The 22,164-nt window shown below is 61.4% G+C and overlaps 1 protein-coding gene across 4 annotated transcripts; it reads left to right on the top strand.

The window, feature by feature from the left end:
• The first annotated feature begins 362 nt into the window (after nucleotides 1–362).
• Nucleotides 363–21,000, top strand: IRF8 (interferon regulatory factor 8). Of its 4 annotated transcripts, none has more exons than XM_059151428.1 (9): nucleotides 363–477; nucleotides 3,771–3,945; nucleotides 8,442–8,625; nucleotides 10,712–10,800; nucleotides 12,033–12,141; nucleotides 13,191–13,238; nucleotides 17,259–17,645; nucleotides 18,247–18,362; nucleotides 18,883–21,000. In XM_059151428.1, exons 2-9 carry the CDS (start codon nucleotides 3,772–3,774, stop codon nucleotides 19,057–19,059), a joined length of 1,284 nt encoding a protein of 427 aa, XP_059007411.1. In that variant the 5' UTR covers nucleotides 363–477; nucleotide 3,771; the 3' UTR covers nucleotides 19,060–21,000. The 4 variants fall into 4 exon arrangements, with proteins under 4 accessions (XP_059007411.1, XP_059007413.1, XP_059007412.1 ...); XM_059151429.1 differs by having other exon boundaries at nucleotides 401–444; XM_059151431.1 differs by lacking the exons at nucleotides 363–477; nucleotides 8,442–8,625 and having other exon boundaries at nucleotides 3,806–3,945.
• Nucleotides 21,001–22,164: the final 1,164 nt, after the last annotated feature.

Genomic DNA, 22,164 nt, shown 5'->3' with positions numbered 1-22,164 from the left:
CCCGGTGGCCCGGCCGCGCCTCGACTTCCGCCATGCGACGCCCGCCCCCCGCCCTGCCCTTGACGCGGCCGCGAGGACGCCCCCGCGGGAATTCCTGCGGGCACCCCCGACCCGCGCCGCCCCCGGGACCCCCAGCGCGGACCCCGGAAGGGCCCCGGGCCGGCGGCGGCCGCCTCTGCGCTAAGTGATTTCTCGGAAAGCCGAGCGCTTCGAAGAAGGCGGGCCGGGCGGGCCGCGCCCATTGGGTGGTGCTGGCGGCGCGCCCGCGCCCATTGGCCGGCCCCGGCGGCCCTCCCACGCCCATTGGCCCGCGCGGCCGCCGCTCCGCACGCAGTCCCCGCCCCCGGCCCCGCCCCCGGCCCTAGACCCGCGCCGCCGCGCAGCCCGCGGCCGCATCCCCCGAGCGCGGCGGCCGGCGTGGGAACTCGGGCGGCGGCGCCGAAGGCGGGCGGCGAGCTCGGGCGCGCGCGGCGGCAGGTAGGCTGCCCGGCGGCGGGTGGGCAGCGGCCCGGCCGGCTCCGTCCCTCCTCCTCCGCGCTTCCTCCCGAGCTCAGACGCAAAGTCCAGGCGCTGAGCATGGGGCGGCGGGTCCCCAGGGGCTGCGGTGGACCAAGGCGTCACCTGGGAGTGGCCTGGCGGTGCCTCCGGAGCAAGACCTGCTCCCCGGTCCTGCTCCAGCCCTGCTGCCCGCGGTCGGCTCGGAGCGACGCGACCGATGGGCCGCGCGGTGGCCGTCGGGGGGCGCGCGGGCTGGCGGGGCGCGGGCCGGCGGGGCGCGGGCGTGCTCTGAGGCCTGACGACGGCGATTTCTGCGGGGCTTAGAGGCCCTTGGCTGCCGTCCCAGCACCGTGGCCTCTGGCAAGAAGGCCTTGGCTGTGTGGGGCTCACGCTCACAGCATCGGGGTGCACAGTGCACCCCAGCGCAAGGGGGGACCTCACGGGGTGAGATGTGCTGCTTCCCCGGGGCTGTGGGGTGCATGTGAATGGGAACGAGACGGCGAATGTTCCGGAGTTTAGGCCTATGGGGGGGGGGGGTTACAACACACTTTTTGGTCTTTTAAAGCTAAGTTAGGAGCTAGACCGCACTTGCAGGTTCTGAGCCTGTCCTTTGGGATTCTGGCAGGTTCTTCCCAAGAAAAGAGCTGGGAGTGGCTGGGTCATCCCAGAAAGGCTGGGGCCCGAGTGGGACACGGCGTGGAAGCTGGTAGCCTGGGGATGGGAGAGGTGTGGAAGGTGAGTCCGGCACCACCTCCGGGGCACATCCTGGAATCCTGGAATCCGGCCTGGGTGGGGCCATCCCAGCCTCTTATCGCCTCTGGCCTGGGAAGCCTGAGCCCTGGGTCCCATTTATTGAGATGCAGATTAGCTCCAGCTCGGACTTGGCCCTGAAAAGAGAATGATTATCTAAAAATCTAGGAAGAGGAAGTCATACACATGTGACCGGGCTTCTGAATTTTTTTCTGGCTTGACATTTGTTGGGATTAATGCGTTAGCATTCCATAAATCATTGTGGGCCATCGGGGACTAGAGTCTTCGGCCTGTGTTGCCACTCAGAGTCTGAGGCGGGGATCTCTGAGGTCCGGTGGGGGGCTGTCCATGTGCTCAGATCCGGTAACGTTGTCTTAGCTTTTCTCTGCAGAGTGAGCACAGTGAGAGCCTGCCGGGGTGCCTGGGAGTCCGGGCGCCCTCCTGGGCTTCCGTGTTCCTCTGGTCAGCAAGTAGGCTGCGGTAGATGGTGTCCGAAGTGTCCCGTTTCCACATTCTGATTCACTTTCTCACTGACCCCTCTCCAAACCTTCTTTTCTCCTATTCTGTCCTTATAAATCACCAAGACCATTGCCCTTAACAAGGCTGGGGGCTATGAATCCATCAGAAATGTTTTTTTTCTTTTAAGATTATATTTATTTATTTGAGAGAGAGCAGGAGCGAGAGAGATCACAGATGGAGAGGGACAAGCAGGCTCCCCGCTGAGCAGGGAGCCCAATGCTGGGCTCAATCCCAGGACCCTGAGACCATGACCTAAGCTGAAGGCTGTTAACCCTCTGAGCCCTCCAGGTGCCCCAAGTCCATCAGAAATCTTGATAAGAAGGTGTTGACCCACTTTCTAGAAAAGCTGCCCATCCAAAAAAAATCATGCTTTTCCTTTTCGGGAGGCTCCTGGAGCGTGGAGTCCGGTTTGTGACCCTTGTAATAAGGGGTGAGCCGAGTCCTGATGAGTGGGCGCGTTACACAGCGTTGTCAGATCCGCAGCCACCAGCCCTCCTGTCGTGTTCTGGGCCCCCTTGCCTTCCTCTGGCGCACACGGTGTGCTCCTCCAGCGAGGCGGTCTCCCCCCAACTCAAAAGGATCTGTAGGAACCAGGACAGTGCTAGGTTACTTTCTGGGGGGTGCTTGGTCGTGGGGTTTCTTTTCTCTCCCTAGGTGTCCCTCCTAAATCTTTACTTTCTTATTGAGAAGCACAGGGGACTGTTTTGGAATTGTGGGACGCCTGGGACGTATAGTTCATTCACTTGGCCGCTGAGGAGAGCCTCAGAGCACCTCGGGTGGTTTTCCTGAGGTCATGGGGGAGAAAAGCCTTTGCTGGGTCTTCACGTTCCAAATTCAAGTCCAGTTCCTAATTCCACCCACGTCACCCCTTTTACACCCACGGGTGAGCATAGAAAAGTCACAGTCGGCACTCGGGGCTCACCTTCCCCCCAGGACCTGGACCCCCTTTCTGATCCCACAGCCACGTGGAGGGTGGCTGGTTTCCAAGTCCCACGCTTCTTGCTTTATGGACCAGCAGGGCTCTGGATGTGACTGTATTCTTGGGGACATTATGTCTTGTCACTACTGATGGTTTCAAACCTGTTTGCCCAAAGAGGTCACATTTTAATCAGAAGAGTAGAAATGCCTTTCTTTTTCTTTCTTTTTTTTTTTTTTGGTGGGCGTCTGTCCAACTGTTGAGGGGATTTCCAGCCTTGTTCTTGTAAACGCGGGCTGTGTGTCGATACGGCTTGGTGGTTCTTTCTCTGTCTGCTCTTGGGAACGCTCCCTGTTCTGGCAGGAACATCCAGAGGATGTCTTTGGGCACCCTGGCGACGTCCCCAAATTCTGGTGCCTTCTGGGAGAGCCCAGCCTGGCCGACCTCGCTCTGTTCCCCAGTTGGTTTCCTTGCTTTTGTTCCTTCCTGAGGAGGAAAGTCAGGATGACATCTGTTTTTTAGAGAGAACCTTCTAAGGTCTAGGCGTGGCCGCAAGTGCCTCCTCTGAGCCCTCCCCACAAGGACGCTGAGGGCTGGTGGTTCTCCCGGGCACGCCACGCTGAAAGCATGACTCAGGGGCCCCCCCGGGAGGTGGTGGGACTCAGATGGGACCCCAGCTCGGTCTCATTCCCAGACTCGCGCTCTCATCAGTAACCCGTCTGAGAAGCAACGGTCCCGGAGGGCTGGCTCCGGGCATCCCTTCTTTCCTGGAGCGCAGATGTTGCATTTGTTAACAAACGCTGGTCCCGTTGGACAAGTCAGGGGATTGGCTCTCCGCGTGATGAGCTGCTCGTTCGAGGGCCTGGACATGTGAAGGCGATGATTCCCCATCTCGCGCGCAGAATGGAAGGTGCCTCTTCCTGTGGCTGCGTTTGCCCCAGACGGAGCGGGTGAAGGCTGGAAGGGGCACCGGCCGAACCCTCGGGAAGGACCGACCCCTGGGTGCGGGGTGCTGGGATTCGTGCGGCGGCGTCTGTAATGTCTGTAATGTTTGTAATGTCACCGAACGTGCGCTTTTCTGTCCCAGGATGTGTGACCGGAACGGTGGCCGGCGGCTGCGGCAGTGGCTGATCGAGCAGATCGACAGCGGCATGTACCCAGGGTTGATCTGGGAGAGCGAGGAGAAGAGCATGTTCCGGATCCCCTGGAAGCACGCGGGCAAGCAGGATTACAACCAGGAAGTGGACGCGTCCATCTTTAAGGTGCGGCCCTGAACTCCGTCTTCCTCCAGGCCCGTGCGGGTGTTGAGCCACCTCGTTCTCGTGGGCTTGAAAATAATCCTAGTTTTTTAGAACAGACGTCGATCAGGTGCTGAATGGGTCTCCCACAGACGAGGCTGCAGGCTGTTCACATCTCTTGTGTGACCTTGGAGGTCCGTGGGGTGTTGTTGGCCTTGTTCCCGAGGGGGAGACGGAGGGCACTTTCCCCGTTTCTTCCGTGAGAGAAGTAACAGTCCGGGAGCGAGCAGTCTTCAGGGCCCCGAGACCGAAACCCTATCCCCTGGGCTCCTGTCTCTCACTTCCATTACGAATTCTAGGAAGAGTGTACGTCTTGGTTCTTCCCACGTTCTTACTTCTGCCCGACAGTGGAGGGTCAGCTCAGATGAGAGAGACACCATCTGTTGTTGCTTCCGGGGCCGGGTCATGTGGGGTGCCCTGAACCTGCAGCAGGTTCTAAAAATAGTCTTCCTTCCCCTGCACACAAGAAGTACCCAAGCGTGGAGAGGCTTGCTTGGGCCCGGCCCGCCCCGCGGGTCGGTTTGTCCTTGCACACACTCCCATCCAGTAGGCGCTTCTCCTGCTCTTCCGTGGAGGCCCCAAGAGGAGAAGTGACTTGTCCAAGGTCTCCCAGCTCTTGGGCCACGGAGCCAGGGCAGCCCAGCTGGGCTCTCAGGGTCCCCTGTGGGTCGTTGTCCCCTGCAGGCTTCTCTGAGGCTTGGGGGATGCAGGCTCCCTGCCCTGGGAGATTTGGATCCTGAGGTCAAGGGGGTCAGCAGTGGGACCCAGCCCAGGTGACGGACTCAGAGCCCCCCCTCACCCCGTTCTGTGGGCATCTGGGGTCCAGGGATGGGAGGGCAGGCAGGCGGAATTGTGGAGGGATGCGAGTCCGGAGCACAGGCCTGCGGGACCCCAGGGCAGCCCGGGATGCTGTCTGGCAGCCGAACAGAAAGGACAGAAGACCGTGCCTTGGCCCCGGAGCGGGGCACTTGCAGGTCACAGCCAGTTTCAGGGGCGGGTCGGCCCGCGGGTTCTCTGGTGGTTGGGGGGGGCTCCACGGTTCCGCACTTCTGTTCCATCTCTGATCCAGGCTCTTTGGGAAACTGCGGTCAGTTACTGGCTCTCGTCCAGAAAGTGGCCCACGTGGATGATTTGCCCTCTCGCCTTCCAGGACCCTGGGTAGCCCCGGTGTCTGCATTTCTCCCCACCGGGAGGGATCCTTTGTCTCACCGCCCGTGCCGCCGGGGGCTCCTCGCCCGTAGAGCGCTTTGCCTTAGGCTTCGTGCCGACTCTCTGGGGAAAGACCCAGCTAAATGTCACCGGTGCCCAGGGTCCGCCGGCTCTGCCGGGAATTCTGGGTCGTGGATGGCTGCAGACCAGAGCTCCTCACCCTTGGCACTGTTGACCTCTCGGGCCAGATGGTTCCTACACGTGGGGCCGCCCTGGGCATGGGAGCATGTCCAGCAGCACTCCTCAACCCCGCAGCGTCTCCCCCTCCCCACGGAGGCCTGCGAGCATTGCTGACCGTGGTGAGGACGAGCAGATTTAGGTGGATGGCCTGGGGTGCTGAGGGCCCAGGTTCCGGGTGACCGTCACTGAGACCTCTTGGGGTGGGGGGGGAACACCGGACCAGTGGGCCGCATGTCCTTGGCTGTGTCTCCTGGTGGCCATGCAAGGCCTCTCCCTGCACTTTGCTCCCTGTTTCAGCCTAGGCTCTGGGGGTAATGAAATAAAGTTCCAGATTTATATGTCTTATGCAATGCGCCTCACGGCCGTTTCAACAGCGGCGAGAAGAATGTGCAAGGCCCCCAATGCTTCCGTTCGTTACGCAGTCGCTCAGTGTGGCAATCTGAGAGGACCCACAATCTCAGCAGGAGCAGGGTGGGAGGGGGATGTGGGGGCCCCCCGGGGCTGGCAGCACCCCCAGGAGGACGGCCCGCTGGTCAGAAACAGGGAGGGACCCCGCCAGCCTGGCCCAGCCTGGCCCAGCCTCCGAGCGCGTCTCCCTGCAGCGCCCAGACGCACCTGCACAGGTGAGAGGCTCACGGGTTTTCTGGGTACGTAGAGAACCTCCTGTTGGGGACACTCAGAGAAAACCTTTCCGTGGAGCGTGAAGCCATTTATCCAGAGAATTCGTCACGGTGTGCGAGTGTGATTGTGTGGCCGGCCCCGTGGGGTAAGCCCGAGTCGGGATTGGAAAGGGCCGAGCTCATTCTGTCTTTGAGTGTCCCGAGGCGCTCCTGTCCACTCGTGCTTGTTTCTAGAAAAGCATTTGGTGACGCTGAGGGTCGCTTCTCTGAGCAGCCCTGTGGCGGGGTCAATGACCCGGAGCGGACTCTGTAGCACAGATAGGTCAAATGCAGTAGGCCATCGAGGGGAGAAAAAGCGTTTGATTTTCAAAACACAAGACGAGACTGTTAACATCGAATCGGGACGAGTTTGTGGTCCCCGGTTCCCTGGGGCGCAGGCGGCCGCCGTGTGGGGCGCAGACTGCCCCGGGCCTCCGAATGGCTCCACTCGAGGCCGCGGAAGGGTCCCAAGAGCGCCCAGCTAAGCCGATGTTTCAGAGCCGGCCGGAGAGCCCGAGAGGCTCAGGGCAGGACCGGGAGCGCGGTACCTCTGAAGCCGACCCGGGCGCCTCCGACTGAGCACTCCACTTTGCGCCAGGATGTCCCGGCGGGCTTCCCGGGCGAGTGTGAGCCTGGCATGCGGGATTGGATATAGGCCCGGCAGGTCTGGCTGAAGACTGGCAGGTCCCAACGTTGCCTGAAGCCCCCACTCCTTGAGGGCTGCCTGTAACGCGGATTCACCGGGGCTTTGCGGCGGGGACGGTGCAGGGGGTGTGTTGGCTCGTCGCCTCTCTGGGGTGCCCTTGGCCGGGTCTGGAGACAGAGCCCATTGTCAAGGCCGGAGCTCTGTGGGTCAAGGCCAGGATGCTCTTAGACATTCGGTCACACACAGGACGGCGTCCCCCCGAGTACCCTGCGGCTGCACACAGCAGTAGTGCCCAAGTGGGGAAACTCCGATCTAACTGCGTGAAAAGCAGAAATTACCGTTGAAGGTGCGAGGGGTTTGCCTTCCTTGAGAAAAGCAAATCCCAGTCTGGTCTGCGATGCCGTTAATAAAACACTGAACGATCAGGAGGGACAGGAAACCGTTCCCGCGAGAGGGAACTTTGTGTCTGCGTCAGAGAAGGGGGTGACGCTTGCGCGCCCCTTGAGGAACTTTCTTCCGTTCGTCTCCGGCTGCGGCGCCATCTGAGTTCAGGGCCTCAACGGAGAAGCTGTGAGGTCTTGTGCCCGGGGTGCGGGTGGGGGGTGTGTCGCGGAGTTCTGCCCGTGTGGCCCCCTGGTCACCTCGGGTCACCGGATGGTGGTCACTGGGATGCTGGCTGAAGATGCGGGTTCCCGGACTAAGCGCCCCCTTACTGAAGGGGGCTCCCTGGGGTTGGGCCCCAAGGATCTGCCTCTCAGCAGTCCCCAGGGCACAGCTGTGGTCATTGACCTTGAGGACCCTTGCTGTGGGGACCTCCATGGGGCTGACCTTAGGGACCGTGGCGTCTCAGCCCTGACTGGGTCACCCTGAGAAGACTGGCGTCTTCCTGAGTCGGGCTGAGGGTTCCCTCCAGACCTTACATTGACGGAGGCTGGCAGGTGGCTCGGATTTTGCCCGAGACCAAAGGTTTTCACCCGACAGCCCCGACCCCCTCGCTGGTGTGTGTGGATGCCATTTGAGAATCTTGAAACTGCCTGTCCACGTGGTCACCTGGATTTTTTTTCAGTTCTGCCCCTTCCGTGTTGTGGCTTTTTCAGGTTTCCAGCTTGGAGCTCTGGTCCTGGTTGAGAGGACCATCAGGTTTGGAGAGGTCAGAACAGCTGTGGAGAACCAGCGGAGGCAGACAACACTTTGTTGCCTTTTAAGCAGGGCCCTGGGGCTGGGGCTGGGGCTGGGAGGGTTAGAATGCCAAAATGCAAAGCAAAATTTCTATTAAAAGTAGCTGGGCGGTGTATGACCACATTCAGACTTCTTGCAAATGTTCCCTTTTCATGCTAAATTTTGGCTAGGGGTTGATTTGAAAAAGCAACAAATTGTTCTTTGTTTTGAACATTCTAGTGAAACCATGTGCGACTTCCTCTTTGCGCTAGCTGACCTCAGGCCCCTCCTGGCCCTCTGGTCCCGGGAAGGATTTGCCCAGAAGCAGATCCAAGATGTGTATGGGGAGGAGCCACCGGCAGGGGCCGCATTCTGGTTCCCTTGGGTGGTCCTGGTTGGGGAGGGGCCCTTGCTGGCCCGGTCTTTTCGAGACGGGGGTCCACGGAGGTCCCCAGATGCCCCGAGTGCAAGCTGATGGCCAGAGGTGGCTGTCAGGACAGTGAGATCTGCGCGGGCCCTGACTGTGGCTGTGGGTGTCGGTGGTCGGGCCGGGCCGGGGCGGGGCTGGCCTGGCCGCCTCTTTCATGTGCTGCTTTCTGCTCCTTCAGGCCTGGGCGGTTTTCAAAGGCAAGTTCAAGGAAGGGGACAAAGCCGAGCCGGCCACTTGGAAGACGAGGCTCCGCTGCGCCTTGAACAAGAGCCCAGATTTTGAGGAAGTGACAGACCGGTCCCAGCTGGACATTTCTGAGCCCTACAAAGTGTACCGCATCGTGCCCGAGGAGGAGCAAAAATGTAACTATCCAGGACGGGCGCGGGGCCCAGCAGAGGCCGTCCGGCCCGCAGCACCCCCGCCGGAGAGCCAGGGAGCTGGGTGGGGGGACGTCTGGGCGAGCCGTTGCGGCTCAGCCCACTGTCCTCTGGCCTGCGCCAGCAGATCCTGAGAGCGCTTCCCCTTGACCTCGGCCACCGTCCGCTGGCCAAGTGGCCGTTTCCACTTGGGGGGGCGCAGCGCCCGTGGGAGGAAAGGGTGGGGCGGTCGGGCGGCCTCTGCTCACCGCCGTCAGCCCGGGAGCGGACAGTGGGGCCTCCCTGGGGCACAGTCACGGGGCCGGGCAGGGGTGAGCGGCCTGGGCAGTGTGAAGGAGCGGTTCCTTCTGTTTTCTAACAAGGCTTAGAGGAGACCAGGGGACAGGCAGGTGGACGCAGGCAGGCGGAGGGTCACGTTCCTGAATGCTCTGGGGGATGATGGCGCCGTTGGCTTCCTTGTCGGAGATCCCAGATGCCTCGGCACCCGGCTAGAGCCTGAGGGTTACCGGGGGGCTCTGGGAAGCCGTGATTCCGGAGTGACTGGTCCCGGGAGCCTGAAGGAAAGCGAGCGCTCAGACGCTCTCCCGGGCTGTGCACATGTTCCGAGTCCAGGCTATTCCCACTGGGGGAGGCTTGACACTGTCAGCAGAGAATTTAAGTTAAAATTGTGACTATCCCAAATCTATAGTGAGCCTGGGCCAGAGAGTCATTAAACTCCTCCCCAGGGGAGCCAGCATAGGACAGGGACAGTGGGACGGAGACTGAGGCCCGGGTGGTACTTGGTCCGTGAGCCCAGCCACTGGATGTCCCGCCCGCAGTGGGCAACTCCAGTTTTGGGAGTTTGTGGCTTCATGGTGTATAAGTTAGCACCGAACATGGCTGAGTCGGTCATCAGTAGGAAGTCAGACCAGCCTGCCCTTGGAGGGTCTGACGACCTTGACAGGGAGGCCTTGGCCTTCACTGGGAGACTGAGACCTTGACCTTGACAGGGAGGCCTTGCCGGTAATGGCTCCCGGGAGGCCTCTGAAAGGCTAGGCATGCATCTTTCCCTCTTACGTCCAAGTTCTGGATAGTTTTTCATCAGCCCCAAACGAGCTGTGGTTTGAGGGAACGGAGAAGTGTGTCTTCTTTGCCCCCTGCCCCGGCTCAGCCAAGCTTGACCCGGCAGGTGAGCCCAGCTTGTTTATAGCGTGGGGTGCAGCCAGCATCACCTGCCCCGGTGGGGGTTACAGAAGGAGTCGGTTCTCAGGGGGTGGGGGACGCTGCATTTGCATAGTGTCTAAATGGACCCGCTCCGCTCCGTACTTCAGTGGTTTGCAGGCTTCACGGGGCCCCCCTACCCCGTACTCCCTCGACTTCCCCCATCCGCAGCTTCTAGCCAGTCCTGAGTCTCTCCAAGTAGAGTCTGGATTCAGCTGGGATGGAGCGAGGGTCAGGAGCCTGTGGCTTCTAGGAAACGGCCGGCAGATCTCTGGCCCAGGGGTAGGGGTGAGCCTGGGGAGGGAGTGAGTCTGGGGTGGGGACTTGCCGTGGGGGCCCCTGGGGCCCGGAGGCCGTGCCTGGTGGGGCCAGCCCTCCGGTACGCCTGGTGTGTGCACAGATGCGCACTGTGTATTTGGAAAAGCCACAGAGACATTTCCTGTCAATTAACTTTAAAAAATGACTCCAATCTGCGCACACATTGTGCCAGGAAATCTTCGAGTGTCTTCAAACAGCCCGGCTTATGGATGTGCCCCAGATGGGTGGTCCGCGCCTGGTGTGAAGCGTGTCTGACGGGTGCTCACGCTCCTTCTCGGCCAGTGGGGACGAGCCACACGGCCGTCCCGGCCCTCTGAGTGTTACAGACAACCGGCGACTTCTCCCTTTGACCTGGACGGTCAGACGGCTGCGGCAGCACGGGCGGCCGTTTCTGGGCGTCTTCCAAACCAGAAAAGACACCGACTGACCTGTATTTCGTTGAACTCAGCATTAAAAAAAAAAGCCCAGACTGAAACGCCAGCCCCGATTCTGCCCCCGATGATGGCTGTGGTCCTCTGGGCCGTGTGTCACGCGTCTGCCCAATTTTCCGCAGGCAGACTAGGCGTGGCGACTCCCGGCTGCGTGAGCGAGATGACCGAGATGGAGTGCGGGCGGCCCGAGATGGACGAGCTCGTCAAGGAGGTGAGCGGCAGCCCCTTCCCTCGACCCCAGGCGCATCCCGGTGCCGCGGAGCTCCCTGCTCTGGGCCAGTGATGTTCGCGCCAGCTGTGAACTTGCTCTATTTTAAACGTTCTGACTGGCGGTCTTAGAAAACGCATCGCGGAATCCCTTGGCTTCTTGGGCGGGCTGCAGTGAACAAGAAGGAAACTCGCTGCCGGGCGTGGGGTTGTCCTTACGACGGGGATGGGGTGCTGTCGCCCCGCAGGCTGCTGCCGTAGAGTCTGCCTCTGGGCGGCGGGTAGTCAGGCCTGTTAGAACCGCACGGAAACTCTGTCCAGGGGCTGTGAGCCGAGGACCGGCGAGGTCTCAGTCGGCAAAACCCATGGGGTCTCAGATGCCGGCCGCAGCTCTGCAGACAGCCTTTCCTGGTCCCGCCGTCCGCCTCGCAGCTCTGCTTCTCGGGCTGTTATCAGGGGGACCCGGCATAGCTGACGTCGTCCCGCACCGTCCTTGTGAGGGGCATGTGGGTGCGACAGAGTCTTCCTGATGCCCGCGGGGCCGCAGCGGGATTTTCAGGAGTCGCTTGGTTGCCCGAAAACATGTAGATGACCACGCGGAGCCTCCGCTCGGCGGCCTAGCTTGGGTGCGGGCGGCAGGGGCTGGGTTTCGGGGTGGTCTCTGGCAGTGGACCGGCTGCATTCCTGGCCTCGGGTCTCCAGCAACACCCCGTTTCCCCTGCGAGGCTTTCCTGCCAGCTCAGACAGAGGCGCGCAGTCAGGCTGGCACACCGGGGCCCCGAGAAACCCAGATTTCCAAGGTTTACTGATGAGATCCGTCGGCCTCCGTTCAGGAGTCAGAGCCGGCGGTCCAGGTGTGGAGAGGGAGGCAGGACGCACTCAGTCCCGCGAGTCTGTCCAGTGTCACTGTTTGCTGGAGTCCCAGACCCTTCTGCCTCTCTCCAGCGCATCAGGGCAGCCAGGTGACCTGGTCGTTGGTTTTGTGACAGGCAGTTTCACAAAAAAAGCCATAAACTTACCGGAGGTTGCGCAGTGGCCAGCCACGCAGGCTCATCCGGTGGGTGCGTCTTGATCGGTCAGGATGCACAGTCAGGTTTTCCTTGTGTCTTGGGATCCTGGCGTCCCCACACGGTGTGGCTTTTTGGTTAAGTCTAAACCGTTCATGTGTCCCAACCCCCGAGTCCCGCTCTGGAAGCCCAGTGAGTGCGGGGCTCTTGACTCACCCTGTTCCCACAGCCGTCTGTGGACGACTACATGGGGATCGTCAAGCGGAGCCCCTCCCCGCCCGACGCGTGCCGGAGCCAGCTGCTCCCAGAGTGTTGGATGCAGCAGCAGCCCAGCGCAGGTGAGGACCAGCCTTCTGGGGCCACCCCGCTCTTGGGGCATGGCGGCGTCGGTGGGGGGGTCCTAGTACTGCCGTGAGCTCTGCTTTACTGAAGGTAACTTTGCACCCCTCCCCACTGCCTCTTAGGAAGGCACGTGGACCCTGCCCCAGACTCAGCCCTGGCCCTTCCCCCGGGAGGCGTCTGCTTGTGGCCCGCGATCCTGGGACGGGGTGGCCAACCCCTCCCAGACCAGAGGGGAGATGGGGCTTTGGGCCACACTTGAGCTTGCATGTGGGCCTGCCAGCCACTCCCCCAGGACATCAGAGACCCCCTCAGAGCGGAGGCTGGAGAGGCAGGGGTGCGGGGCCAGGACCAGGACCGTGCGGTCGCTCTCTGGGAGCCCTGGCTTCGAGTCCTCGCATCTAATGGAGACACCAGGACTGTCCCTGGGACACGTGTCCCAGGGGTCACGGGCTGAAGGAGACATTCATGCATTTATTAGCTCCTGAGGCCTCTCCCATCTGCCCTTGGCACGCACGGATTGCTGTGTGTTCCTCAGTCTCTCCCCTGCGGTCTCTCTGCGGGACACTGGGAAGGAATGGTGGCTCAGCTGGCTTCAGAGGCCGCTAGGCTGTGTGGTGGCAGTTTGGCCTCCGGGACCCTGGGCGAGCCCCTCTCCCTGCATTGTGGTGGCACCTTGGGGAAAGCTGGCTCGGGCCCCAGGCTCCCCCCTGGAGACCAGGCCTGGGGTTGTCACGCAGGCTCGTGCTGTTTTGGGAGGAGGCCTTCGGGTGGGGGGAAGTGGGGCCCCAGAGCATCGCAGTGACCCTCCAAAAGTCCCACAACCCAGAGGACGTTTCCTCCCCCTTTGCTGGTTGAGCTGAGGTCTGGTGTATGAAACGTGGGTTACCATGCTGGGGCGGGGGGAATCCCACATTCAGTAGAAGCCTCTGGCGGGAGCTCAGGGGCACACCGTGGCACCTTTTAAAGAGATTTCTGCAGAGGGAGCATTTGGGCTGGTTCCGCACACGCGACTGGGTCTGAATCTGCTTTTCACTCTCCGCGGCAGGCTTGCCACTGGTGACGGGCTACACCGCCTACGACACACACCATTCAGGTAAGGGGCTGCTCTGCGCCGGGCTGGCGGGTGTGACATGGCGCTCTTAGAAGGCAGAGCTCCGAGGGCCTGCTCGGGTCCATGGACGAGCCGGTCAGCTGTCAGAAGTCAGAACCCCGGTCCCTCCTCCTCACTGCGGGGGTGAGCCAGGGGCCGGCCTCCCTGAGGGCCTTCTCCGATTGGGCCACCAGATTGATCCAAAAAGCTCTTCCTGCCTAACTCTGCAGGAGAATGAGCATGGGGACAGCTCGGGCCTAGTTCTGCCCGTCTTGTGTGACCCCAGGCAGAGGGATTGAGCCCCTCCGAACGTCACTGGAGTGTGGTGACGATTGAGTGTCCTTTACTGTGTCTGGTAGGGATGTCATCAGTCACTGAGCATCACCAGTGTCCCACGAGTGCCCCCCCCCCTTTTTAAACTCTCTTCTGCACTCAAGTTCATAATGATAAGGATACTTGCTGATGGTGGTGGTGATCGGGGTGATGGGGTGATGGGGATGGTGACCGTGGTGGCGGCTGGCTAGGTGCCAGGATCATGGCTGCGACTCCCCCGTTTGCATCTCATACCTCCCATCACCTGGCGAGAGGTGCTGTGACGGCTCCCCCTGCACAGGCTCAGAAGTGCTAGGTCACAGCCCGTGGGCCGCAGGGCGGGGGTAGGGCCTCGGGCTGTGCCGTGCGTGCTCTAGCCCCTCCTCACGGGTCACAGGTGGGCTCTGGTACATTTTTGTCTGCTTGTGCTGGGGACTCAGACGGCCTGCGTGGCTGCTGGGATTTGCATTAAGACTCATTGATGGCGCCTACCCCAAGAGCTGTTGCTTCTCTGGGAAGCGAACAGCCTGGCTCATCAGGACGGACCACAGGACCTTGGGGCTGGGGGCCCGGAGGTCTCTTGGTGCAGAGGAGGAGATGGGGTTCTGAGAGGTTTCTGGACCAAGGCCCTCTTGGGACGGCTGTTTGGGGTGGTGGAGGCAGCTTCACACCCAGGCAGGAAGATCCAGAGGAGCAGTGTCCCTGTTCACAGTACTGGTGTCCCTGCAGAGCAGCCATGCGAGCTGGGGACGGTCACAGCTCCGGCCTCCCAAAGGAGGGAGCCCAGGCTTGGCGGTTTAATCGCTGGTCATGGTCACCCAGCTGGGAAGCAGCGGCCCGGGTCAAAGCCAGGCACCCGGCTGTCTCCAGCGGGCCCAGCAGTGGGCTCACAGGGCCAGGCCTCTGACCCAGTCTGCTCTGGGCTGCGGCCCTGCCCGTCTGCTGACCAGTGCTTCCTGGGGGCAGGGCGGTGGCAATCTGGGTGAGGAGGAAGTGTGCTCGGTTGCCCCGGAGAGGTCCCAGCACCCAGCGGGAGAAGCAGCCTGTAGCTCTGCATCATGCAAGGAAAATCAGAACCCACTCTTCTCGAGGTTGTGGACTTCGGGACCTCGGTTCCAGTCACCTCCCCCACCTGCGTAATTAAGTCGATGCTGGGGGTCCCCTGTTCTCGGCCCTGCAGAGACAAGGTGTTGAGGGACCGGGCAGGGGGAAAGGTGGTGGGGAGTGCTGGATGCCGTGGCCCTTAGATGCCACCAGGCTTGATTGCCCCATTTTACTGGGGAGGTCAGGAGTCCAGATTTTTATGTGAAACCTTCCCAGGTCAGAGTGACCACAGATCGGCATTAACAATGTCCCTGTGGGCCCATGGCTCCAGACGCCCCGTGGCTGCCCGTGTGCGCCTTGAGTGTGCCCATGACGTTCGGGGGTCAGGGCGGGGTCTGAGCTCAGACAGCGGGGCGCCATGCTGCAGACCACAGACGCGGGGCCGGCCTGCTGGGGAGCGAGGGAAGCCTGTCTGCCCCGTGCGACCGTCCCACTGTCCCAGCAGACGCCGTAATGTCTACACCTGTTTTCTTACCCGGGCCGCTGGGCAGGTTGTGTGCTGGTAGGGCTGGTGCACTAGCCGCGGCCCCTGGTGGGTACCACATAGACCCGGAATTAGGACTTAGAGCTCCCGGAGTGTCCTCTGCGCAGCCAGCGTCGTCCTATTTCCTGGGTTTATCTTGTTGTAGCTGCTCCCGTGGTGCTTATGGGTGCGGAGTGCACACGTGCGCTGACGCCGTCCTCGGCCGCCGGAGGGAGGTGGGTGCCACTGTTCATCTGCTTTGCTGGTGGGGAAACTGAGGCACAGAGTGGTGAAGCCACCTGCGCCTGGTCACACAGCTGGGCTCCCACGTCGAGGCATCTGTGCTCCCGGCATCGTCACTACGGTGTCACTGTGCTGAGGCCGTCCCCTGGGGGCGGGGGACTCTTGAGACTTGGGGAGGGGCTAGCCGGAGCCCCGTAGCGGTCCTGGTGGTGGATTTTCCCCCATGGCTCCCGTCGGGCGCCGTGGTTCTGGCTCAGGCCCTGCCCCCCCAAACCTTGCCCAAGCTATGCTGCCCTGGGGCATGGGGACAGCCTCACGTGGGCATGTGGGGAGCCCCTGTCTGCTGCCCCCTGGGAAGGAAGCAGCCAGTTCTCCTGCGCGGGCCGGTGTGAGTACAGCCGTGGCAGCGACAGGGTGAAGGTACGGTGTGGGGCCGGGGTCCGCAGGGGTGTTTCTTCCTCTGGGATGAGGTGCAGGGAGTTGTGGAGTGTGTCAGGGCGCGATGCGGTGTTCCAGACCGGCTGGGTGGGTGGAAAGGACCCCGGGCCGGTCAGGACCTGAGGTCGGACGCCAGGGCTGCCGCTTCCCGGCGGGGAGACCCCACGTGGGCCTCCGTGTTCCCACGTGTCATGGAAGTGGATTGGACCGGGACACCTACGCTCCCGGCCTGGCGCGATTCCAGAATGCCCTTTAGCTCCGCCCCGGGAGAGAGCGGAGCCTGAGAACGCTAGTGGGGGTTCTTAACTGAGCAAATAATTCTTTTTTAAGAGATTTACTTGTCAGAGCCAAGGAGGGGGAGCGGCAGGCAGAGGGAGAAGCAGACGCCGTGCTGAGCAGGGAGCTGGGCGCCGTGGGCGCCGGTCCCAGGGCCGTAGGATTGTGAGCTGAGCCGGAGGCAGATGCTCAACCAACTGAGCCGCCGGGTGTCTCTGAGCAAATGATTCTTTTTTTTTTTTTTTTTAAGATTTTATTTATTTCTTTGACAGAGAGAGATCACAAGTAGATGGAGAGGCAGGCAGAGAGAGAGAGAGAGGGAAGCAGGCTCCCCGCTGAGCAGAGAGCCCGATGCGGGACTCGATCCCAGGACCCTGAGATCGTGACCTCTGAGCCGAAGGCAGTGGCTTAACCCACTGAGCCACTCAGGCGCCCTGAGCAAATGATTCTTAAGCAGAACCCGGGGAGGTAGGTGTCCAAGGACTAGACACACTTAGAAATTCTGGTCCCGTGGCTGCCCCTGCCTGAGGCCCAGAGACCTGGTTTGTCCGGAGCAGGCGGTAAGGACCCTTCAGTGCCCACCTGGGGCTTCTTGAGGGGACCAGCGCCTGAGAGAAAATTGCAAGCAGAATCCTCTCCCCGTTTACTTGGTGCTGGGGCGCCACGGCCGCCGCTGGAAGCGCGGACTGACTTGGGCCATAGACTCCTTTGAGCGTAGCTGTAGCTGAAGGGTTTGGAGAGTCCCGACGTGACATCCACGGAGCCCCAGGGGACGGCGTCTGTCCGGGACAGGGCGGCACCGTCGTTTGCTCCGGCCTGAACTCGAATCGAGCACCGGCGTCGGCCAGGAGCGGGGCAGCAGGCCTCAGTTCCCGGGCACAGACGCCGGCGTAGCGGGGTGTCGTGGGACTGTGGTGCAGGACCTCGCAGGACAGCGTCCCAGCGGGACCCGGAGACGGAGAAATTTTCCGAACTCCTGCGTCGTCCGGGTCGTGGTGACCCTCACCGGAAGAGTGCAGCGCGCGGAGTGGTTTTATTGAGTCATTAGTTTCCTTAGTAAGCCTGGTTTCTAGAAGCCCGCAGGAACTTCCCCGAGAAGCTAAACACCCCCCGCCCCCGGCCGTGCTGGGGGGAAAGGACAGCCTCCGCCCCTTCCCGCGGCCCTGACCAGGCTTCCTTTCCTGCAGCCTTCTCGCAAATGGTCATCAGCTTCTACTACGGCGGCAAGCTGGTGGGCCAGACCGCCACCACCTGCCCCGAGGGCTGCCGCCTGTCCCTGGGCCAGCCGGCCCTGCCGGGCGCCAAGCTGTACGGGCCCGAGGGCCTGGAGCTCGTGCGCTTCCCGCCGGCGGACGCCATCCCCAGCGAGCGGCAGCGGCAGGTGACGCGGAAGCTCTTCGGGCACCTGGAGCGCGGGGTCCTGCTGCACAGCAGCCGCCAGGGCGTGCTGGTCAAGCGGCTGTGCCAGGGCCGCGTGTTCTGCAGCGGCAACGCCGTGCTCTGCAAGGACCGGCCCAACAAGCTGGAGCGTGACGAGGTGGTCAAGGTCTTCGACACCAGCCAGTTCTTCCGAGGTGGGTCCTGCCGTCCACGGGCTGCCCCGAGCCTTCCCGGGGCGCTCTGGGCCTGGAGGAGTGGGAGACGTGGGGTGCATGCAGTTTGGGGGGCGTTCCTGGGCGGCTCTGCCTTCAGGCCGAGGGGTCCAGGGGAGCCTCTCTGGGCCCGGACTGGCGCGTGTGTCGAGCGAGGGCCCAGCTTCATTGGCTTTCTTGAGGGCGGGCGGGAGGACCAGGGTCTCTAGAAATCCCACCGCGGGCTGCAGGGTCAGACTCCGGGATCGAGATGCACACTGTGGGACAGGATGACCTTGTGTGCACAGAGTCCTCGGGTTCCTGGCCCGCCCTGTGTGCTCCTCCTGGAACGTCAGGCTCCCTGCTCTGTCCCCTCCTCTGTCTGCACCTCCGCCTAAAATAGCTCCAGCCTCCAGGCCCGTGTCTCCTGCCCCCGGCCCGGGATCTCTGTGGGACTGGGGGGCAGGCTTCGCTGGAGACGCGGCCTGCAGAGGGGTGGGGTATGGGGTGTGAGCTCCGGTGTGAAAGCCCCGGGTGCCCACGTTGGGGAGGGGCAGCGCGCCGGGAGCTGTGGTGACCCCGTCCCTGCCCCGTGTCCCCGCAGAGCTGCAGCACTTCTATAACAACCAGGGCCGGCTCCCGGACAGCAGGGTCGTGCTCTGCTTCGGAGAAGAGTTTCCGGATCTGACCCCGCTACGCTCCAAACTCATCCTGGTGCAGGTGAGCTCTCCTGCCCGCTCTTCGGGACTCCGTCTGTCCTGGGCTGGAGAACAGGCAGCAGCGACGGGGGGGACCCCGCCTGTGGGCAGAGGCAGGCCTGCGGGGAGACCTCCACGTGGGGCTCGTGGATTCTTGCTCTCTCTCGGTCATCTTCTCGCGCTCCAGGACTCCCAGGATCTGTGTTTCCTCCCGCTGCCTAAAGTCAGAACCCACTTCCTAGCAAGATTCTGCCTTCTAGCAAGGTTCAGTTGCCTCAAGGTCTGAGAGAGAGAGTAGGGCTTTTCAGACCCTTACTTAATCTAATCAAAGGAATGAAACTCTAATGGTGGAATCTGGAGCAGCTGCGGCTGGCACTGCAGACCGGGAATACCACTTATTCTTCCCTTGCCTCTGTCTCCCTGGGGGCTCATGGGGAGGTTCTCAGCGGGCACTTTGGACTGAGTAGTCAGAGAATCTGGCTGGGGTGCGAGACCGTCCCACACTTCGCAGCCTTACGTCTGACCTGTGTCCGTCCCTCTAGATCGAGCAGCTGTACGTGCGGCAGCTGGTGGAGGAGGCCAGCAAGAGCTGTGGCGGCGGCTCCCTGGCGCAGACTCCCGAGGCGCCCCAGCTGGACCAGTTCTTCCGGATGTTTCCAGACGTGTGCACCTCACACCAGAGACCCTTCTTCAGAGAAAACCAACAGATCACGGTGTAGCCTGTCTCGGGGGGCGCGCCGTCTGGCCCCGTCTCACGCCTCGTTCCTAGTTACTGTCAGTATTTAAGGGTGTGGATGCCCGTGACTGGGGCAGGATGCTTCGCGGAGCTCCTGGTTCAGTAGGGGCGTCCCCGAGCACTGGACGCTGACGCCCCCGCGGGAGGAGCGCGACGGGACTCTTAAGCGTGGAAACGTGCTCCAGACGACCTGGGCGCTGTCCCTGTGACCTGGGATTCAGACGTGGGCTTCCCGTACCCCCCAGTTACCGTGCGTGGCGGGTGCCTTCAGCGTCTGGGGATAGGCCCAAGCCTGGGCCTTCAGTTTTACCAGAGATGTGGGGACAAGGCTGCTTTTGTCTTTTCGTTACCGCGATAGACTCGTGTTTCCAACGCTTGACTCGATGTGGAGGGTCTTTACTTTTTACGCCAGTTCATAAGATGTAGAAATACTTAGGTAACAGCCTCGCTTCCGCAGGTGACAGCAAAACGCCAGGCGTGTTAGGGGGGCCGGGCACGAGGCCTAGGATTTGCCCCCGGCAGGCTTGTCCCCGCCGGAGGGCCTGGTGTGTTCCAGAATGTTCCCTGTGGGCCTTCCTGCCAAGCGGCTTAGGTTTTCATTTCTGTAATTAAATCATTCCCAGAGCCCTTGCTCTTTTCTTCTTTCTAAATGGTTTTGACCGGTCTTCAAAATACACACATTTTACTTGTCCTGTTGTAAACCGCTTTGAATTTTCTTCTTTCTTACAAAGTGAGCTATAAGCCACAGACTGCAAAAGTAACCGTACATTGCGCAAGCATTTTGATTGTGCCTTCGAGTCCGTGAACCAGAGCCCAGCCAGGCTGTGGAGCGTGTGGGCCTGGCTCGGGCGGACTGGGACTGTGTCACGACCCCTGTCACCGGCGCCCCAGTCCCAGTCCCAGGGTGCGTGGTGGGAGGGACAGTGCCTTCCCCCTCCCTAGGACCCCTCGCGGTCTGGGGTGGCCCTGGGCCGCGCCCGGTTCTGCTCTTTGGCCGAGCCCTGTGCTGCGGCTCCCGGGGGAGGAGGCCCAGTTTCAGCCCCGGAAACACTCAGGCTGTTTGCTCGAGGAGAAGGTGCATTCACCACCCCAGACGCTCAGACGGGTGAGGACAGGTCAGCCTCCTGCTGACCGTCCGCTGTGCACACAGCACATCTCCACCATGGCTCTAAAGTGACTTATGATTTAAAAAGCACTTGAACATTTCTTTCTGGGGGGGGGGGGCGATGTTGTATTTTGCTCGGTGGGGCTGCCTCTCCCCACTCCGTGTCCCGGGTGATGTGCCAGGCCGGGCAGAGGTGGGCGTGCCAAGTGAGCTAAGCAGGTCCCCACTCGTGTGGCCCCCAGGCCGGGGTGGGGAGAAGGGGCTTTGCTTCGTCCTTTCTCCTGACCCGCCGGTCACCACCGGCCCTGGCTCAGTCTCGGCTGTGAAGGGCAGGAAGGTGCACTTCTGTGACGCGGGAGAAGCTGGGGTTCAGGGGACAGGGTCATTCCCACTCAGCGCATCTGGCCGCCTTATAACCGGCGTCTCTGATTGGAAATCCAAGCCGGAGAACCCGTGGTCATGCTCCCCGTGGCCATGCTCCCTGTGGCCACTTCGTGAAGGTGATGCCAGCTTCGCGTGTGTATCAAGACTTGGTCATCGTGGGTCCCTCGAGCTGTGTTTGAATCCACCTGAAAATCGAGGGAAATTAACAGAAGTGACTTTCCCTCTCTGGCCCACAAAGCTGACATCGTATTGTTAAGGAGAACAGATCTGTTTTCTGAAATTATGTCAGAACAGCGGGTTTTGGTCTCTAGCTCAAACAAACAGTAAAGGATAGATCTTGAATGGGCTAAAGGGATATTTATTTTTGTATCTACTTCAAATGTGCATTGATCTGTTTTGTTCTTTATTAAAATAAAGTACTTTTTAAAAAGCTGATTCATGTTCTGTGTTTTAAGTTACGGTAACATGTTTCCTCCTTTTTACCTGGTTCTTCCAAGGAGGAATTAAGAAAACAGCCACACTGTGAGTTGAAGTGTTTTACCCTTGCTGTTCACTCCTTCCCTAAACGGTAGCAACAAGGAATAGAGGCTTGCAGATCAGAGAGAACTTTCTGGACAAAATGCAGGACATGCTAAGTTCTGTGACAGTCTGGGGGCCCGTGCGGGTTAGCGCGAGCTGACAGAGGGGCGTGAGGAGGGTGAGGAGGGAGGAGGAAGTTGGTGGGGACAGCCCCATCCCGGAAGGCGCTGGGACCCCGTTTGGGTTGGCCACACGTGACAGGGATGTGCACCTTCCGTTCACGCAGGTGCTCGCTGTGCTGGGGCCTTGGGGGGTCTAGCGGGGACACGGGGGGCCCAGGCTGATCATCGTTGAAGTGGTTGCTTCAGAGGACGTCCCTGTTGAACGACCCGGGACAAATCCGTTTCGGGGGCCCAGACTCCCGCCAACCCAGGGAGGCTGACGTCCCCCACCACGCTGCACCTGCAGGCAATGGGCACGGGGTGAGGGACTGAACCCCCCCCCCCCGCCCCCGCATGCAGCGGACTGGCCATTGGTGGAGTGTGGGAGAGGCTCGGACAGGCCCTGGCCGCTCACCCTGGAGAGGCCGACTGGTGGCTTTCTTAGACATTTCATGAGTCACTGCCGCAAGCAGGAACTTGATCAGCAAACCCTTTTCTGCTTGTGGATTCAGGGCCAAATGTGGAGACTTGCGGGAGTCGCCTCTCCCCAGAACTCAGCAGCCTGTGTGGCTCGTTGGCAAACTCTGCCTGCCCAGCTGCTCTCACAGGGACGGGGGTGGTGGGCCGGGAGGCTTGGGGGCTCTGGTCTGCGGAGGTCGGGGCCAGGGACGAGATGCCGTAGGAATGGTGGGAAGTTTGGAAAATACCACTGGGGCCTGACAGGTGACCTGAGCCCCGGGACGTGGGGCCTCCTCTGGACAAGTAGCTTCTGGGACCCCAGGGCAGCCCATGGGACTGGACTCATGAGACATTGGGTCCGACAAGCGGCCTTCACTCCGTATTCTGGAAACAGTGAGGCAAGTGAAGACATGTCACCTGTCCCTTGCAGAGCGACTTGCCCCTTGGTACACTAACCTTT

This window comes from Mustela lutreola, chromosome 16, assembly GCF_030435805.1.
Source record: "Mustela lutreola isolate mMusLut2 chromosome 16, mMusLut2.pri, whole genome shotgun sequence".
In the NCBI taxonomy this organism is placed as follows: Eukaryota; Metazoa; Chordata; class Mammalia; order Carnivora; family Mustelidae; genus Mustela; species Mustela lutreola.
The sequence above is the reverse complement of the archived record's forward strand: the minus strand, read 5'-3'. Positions and strand labels throughout refer to the sequence as shown.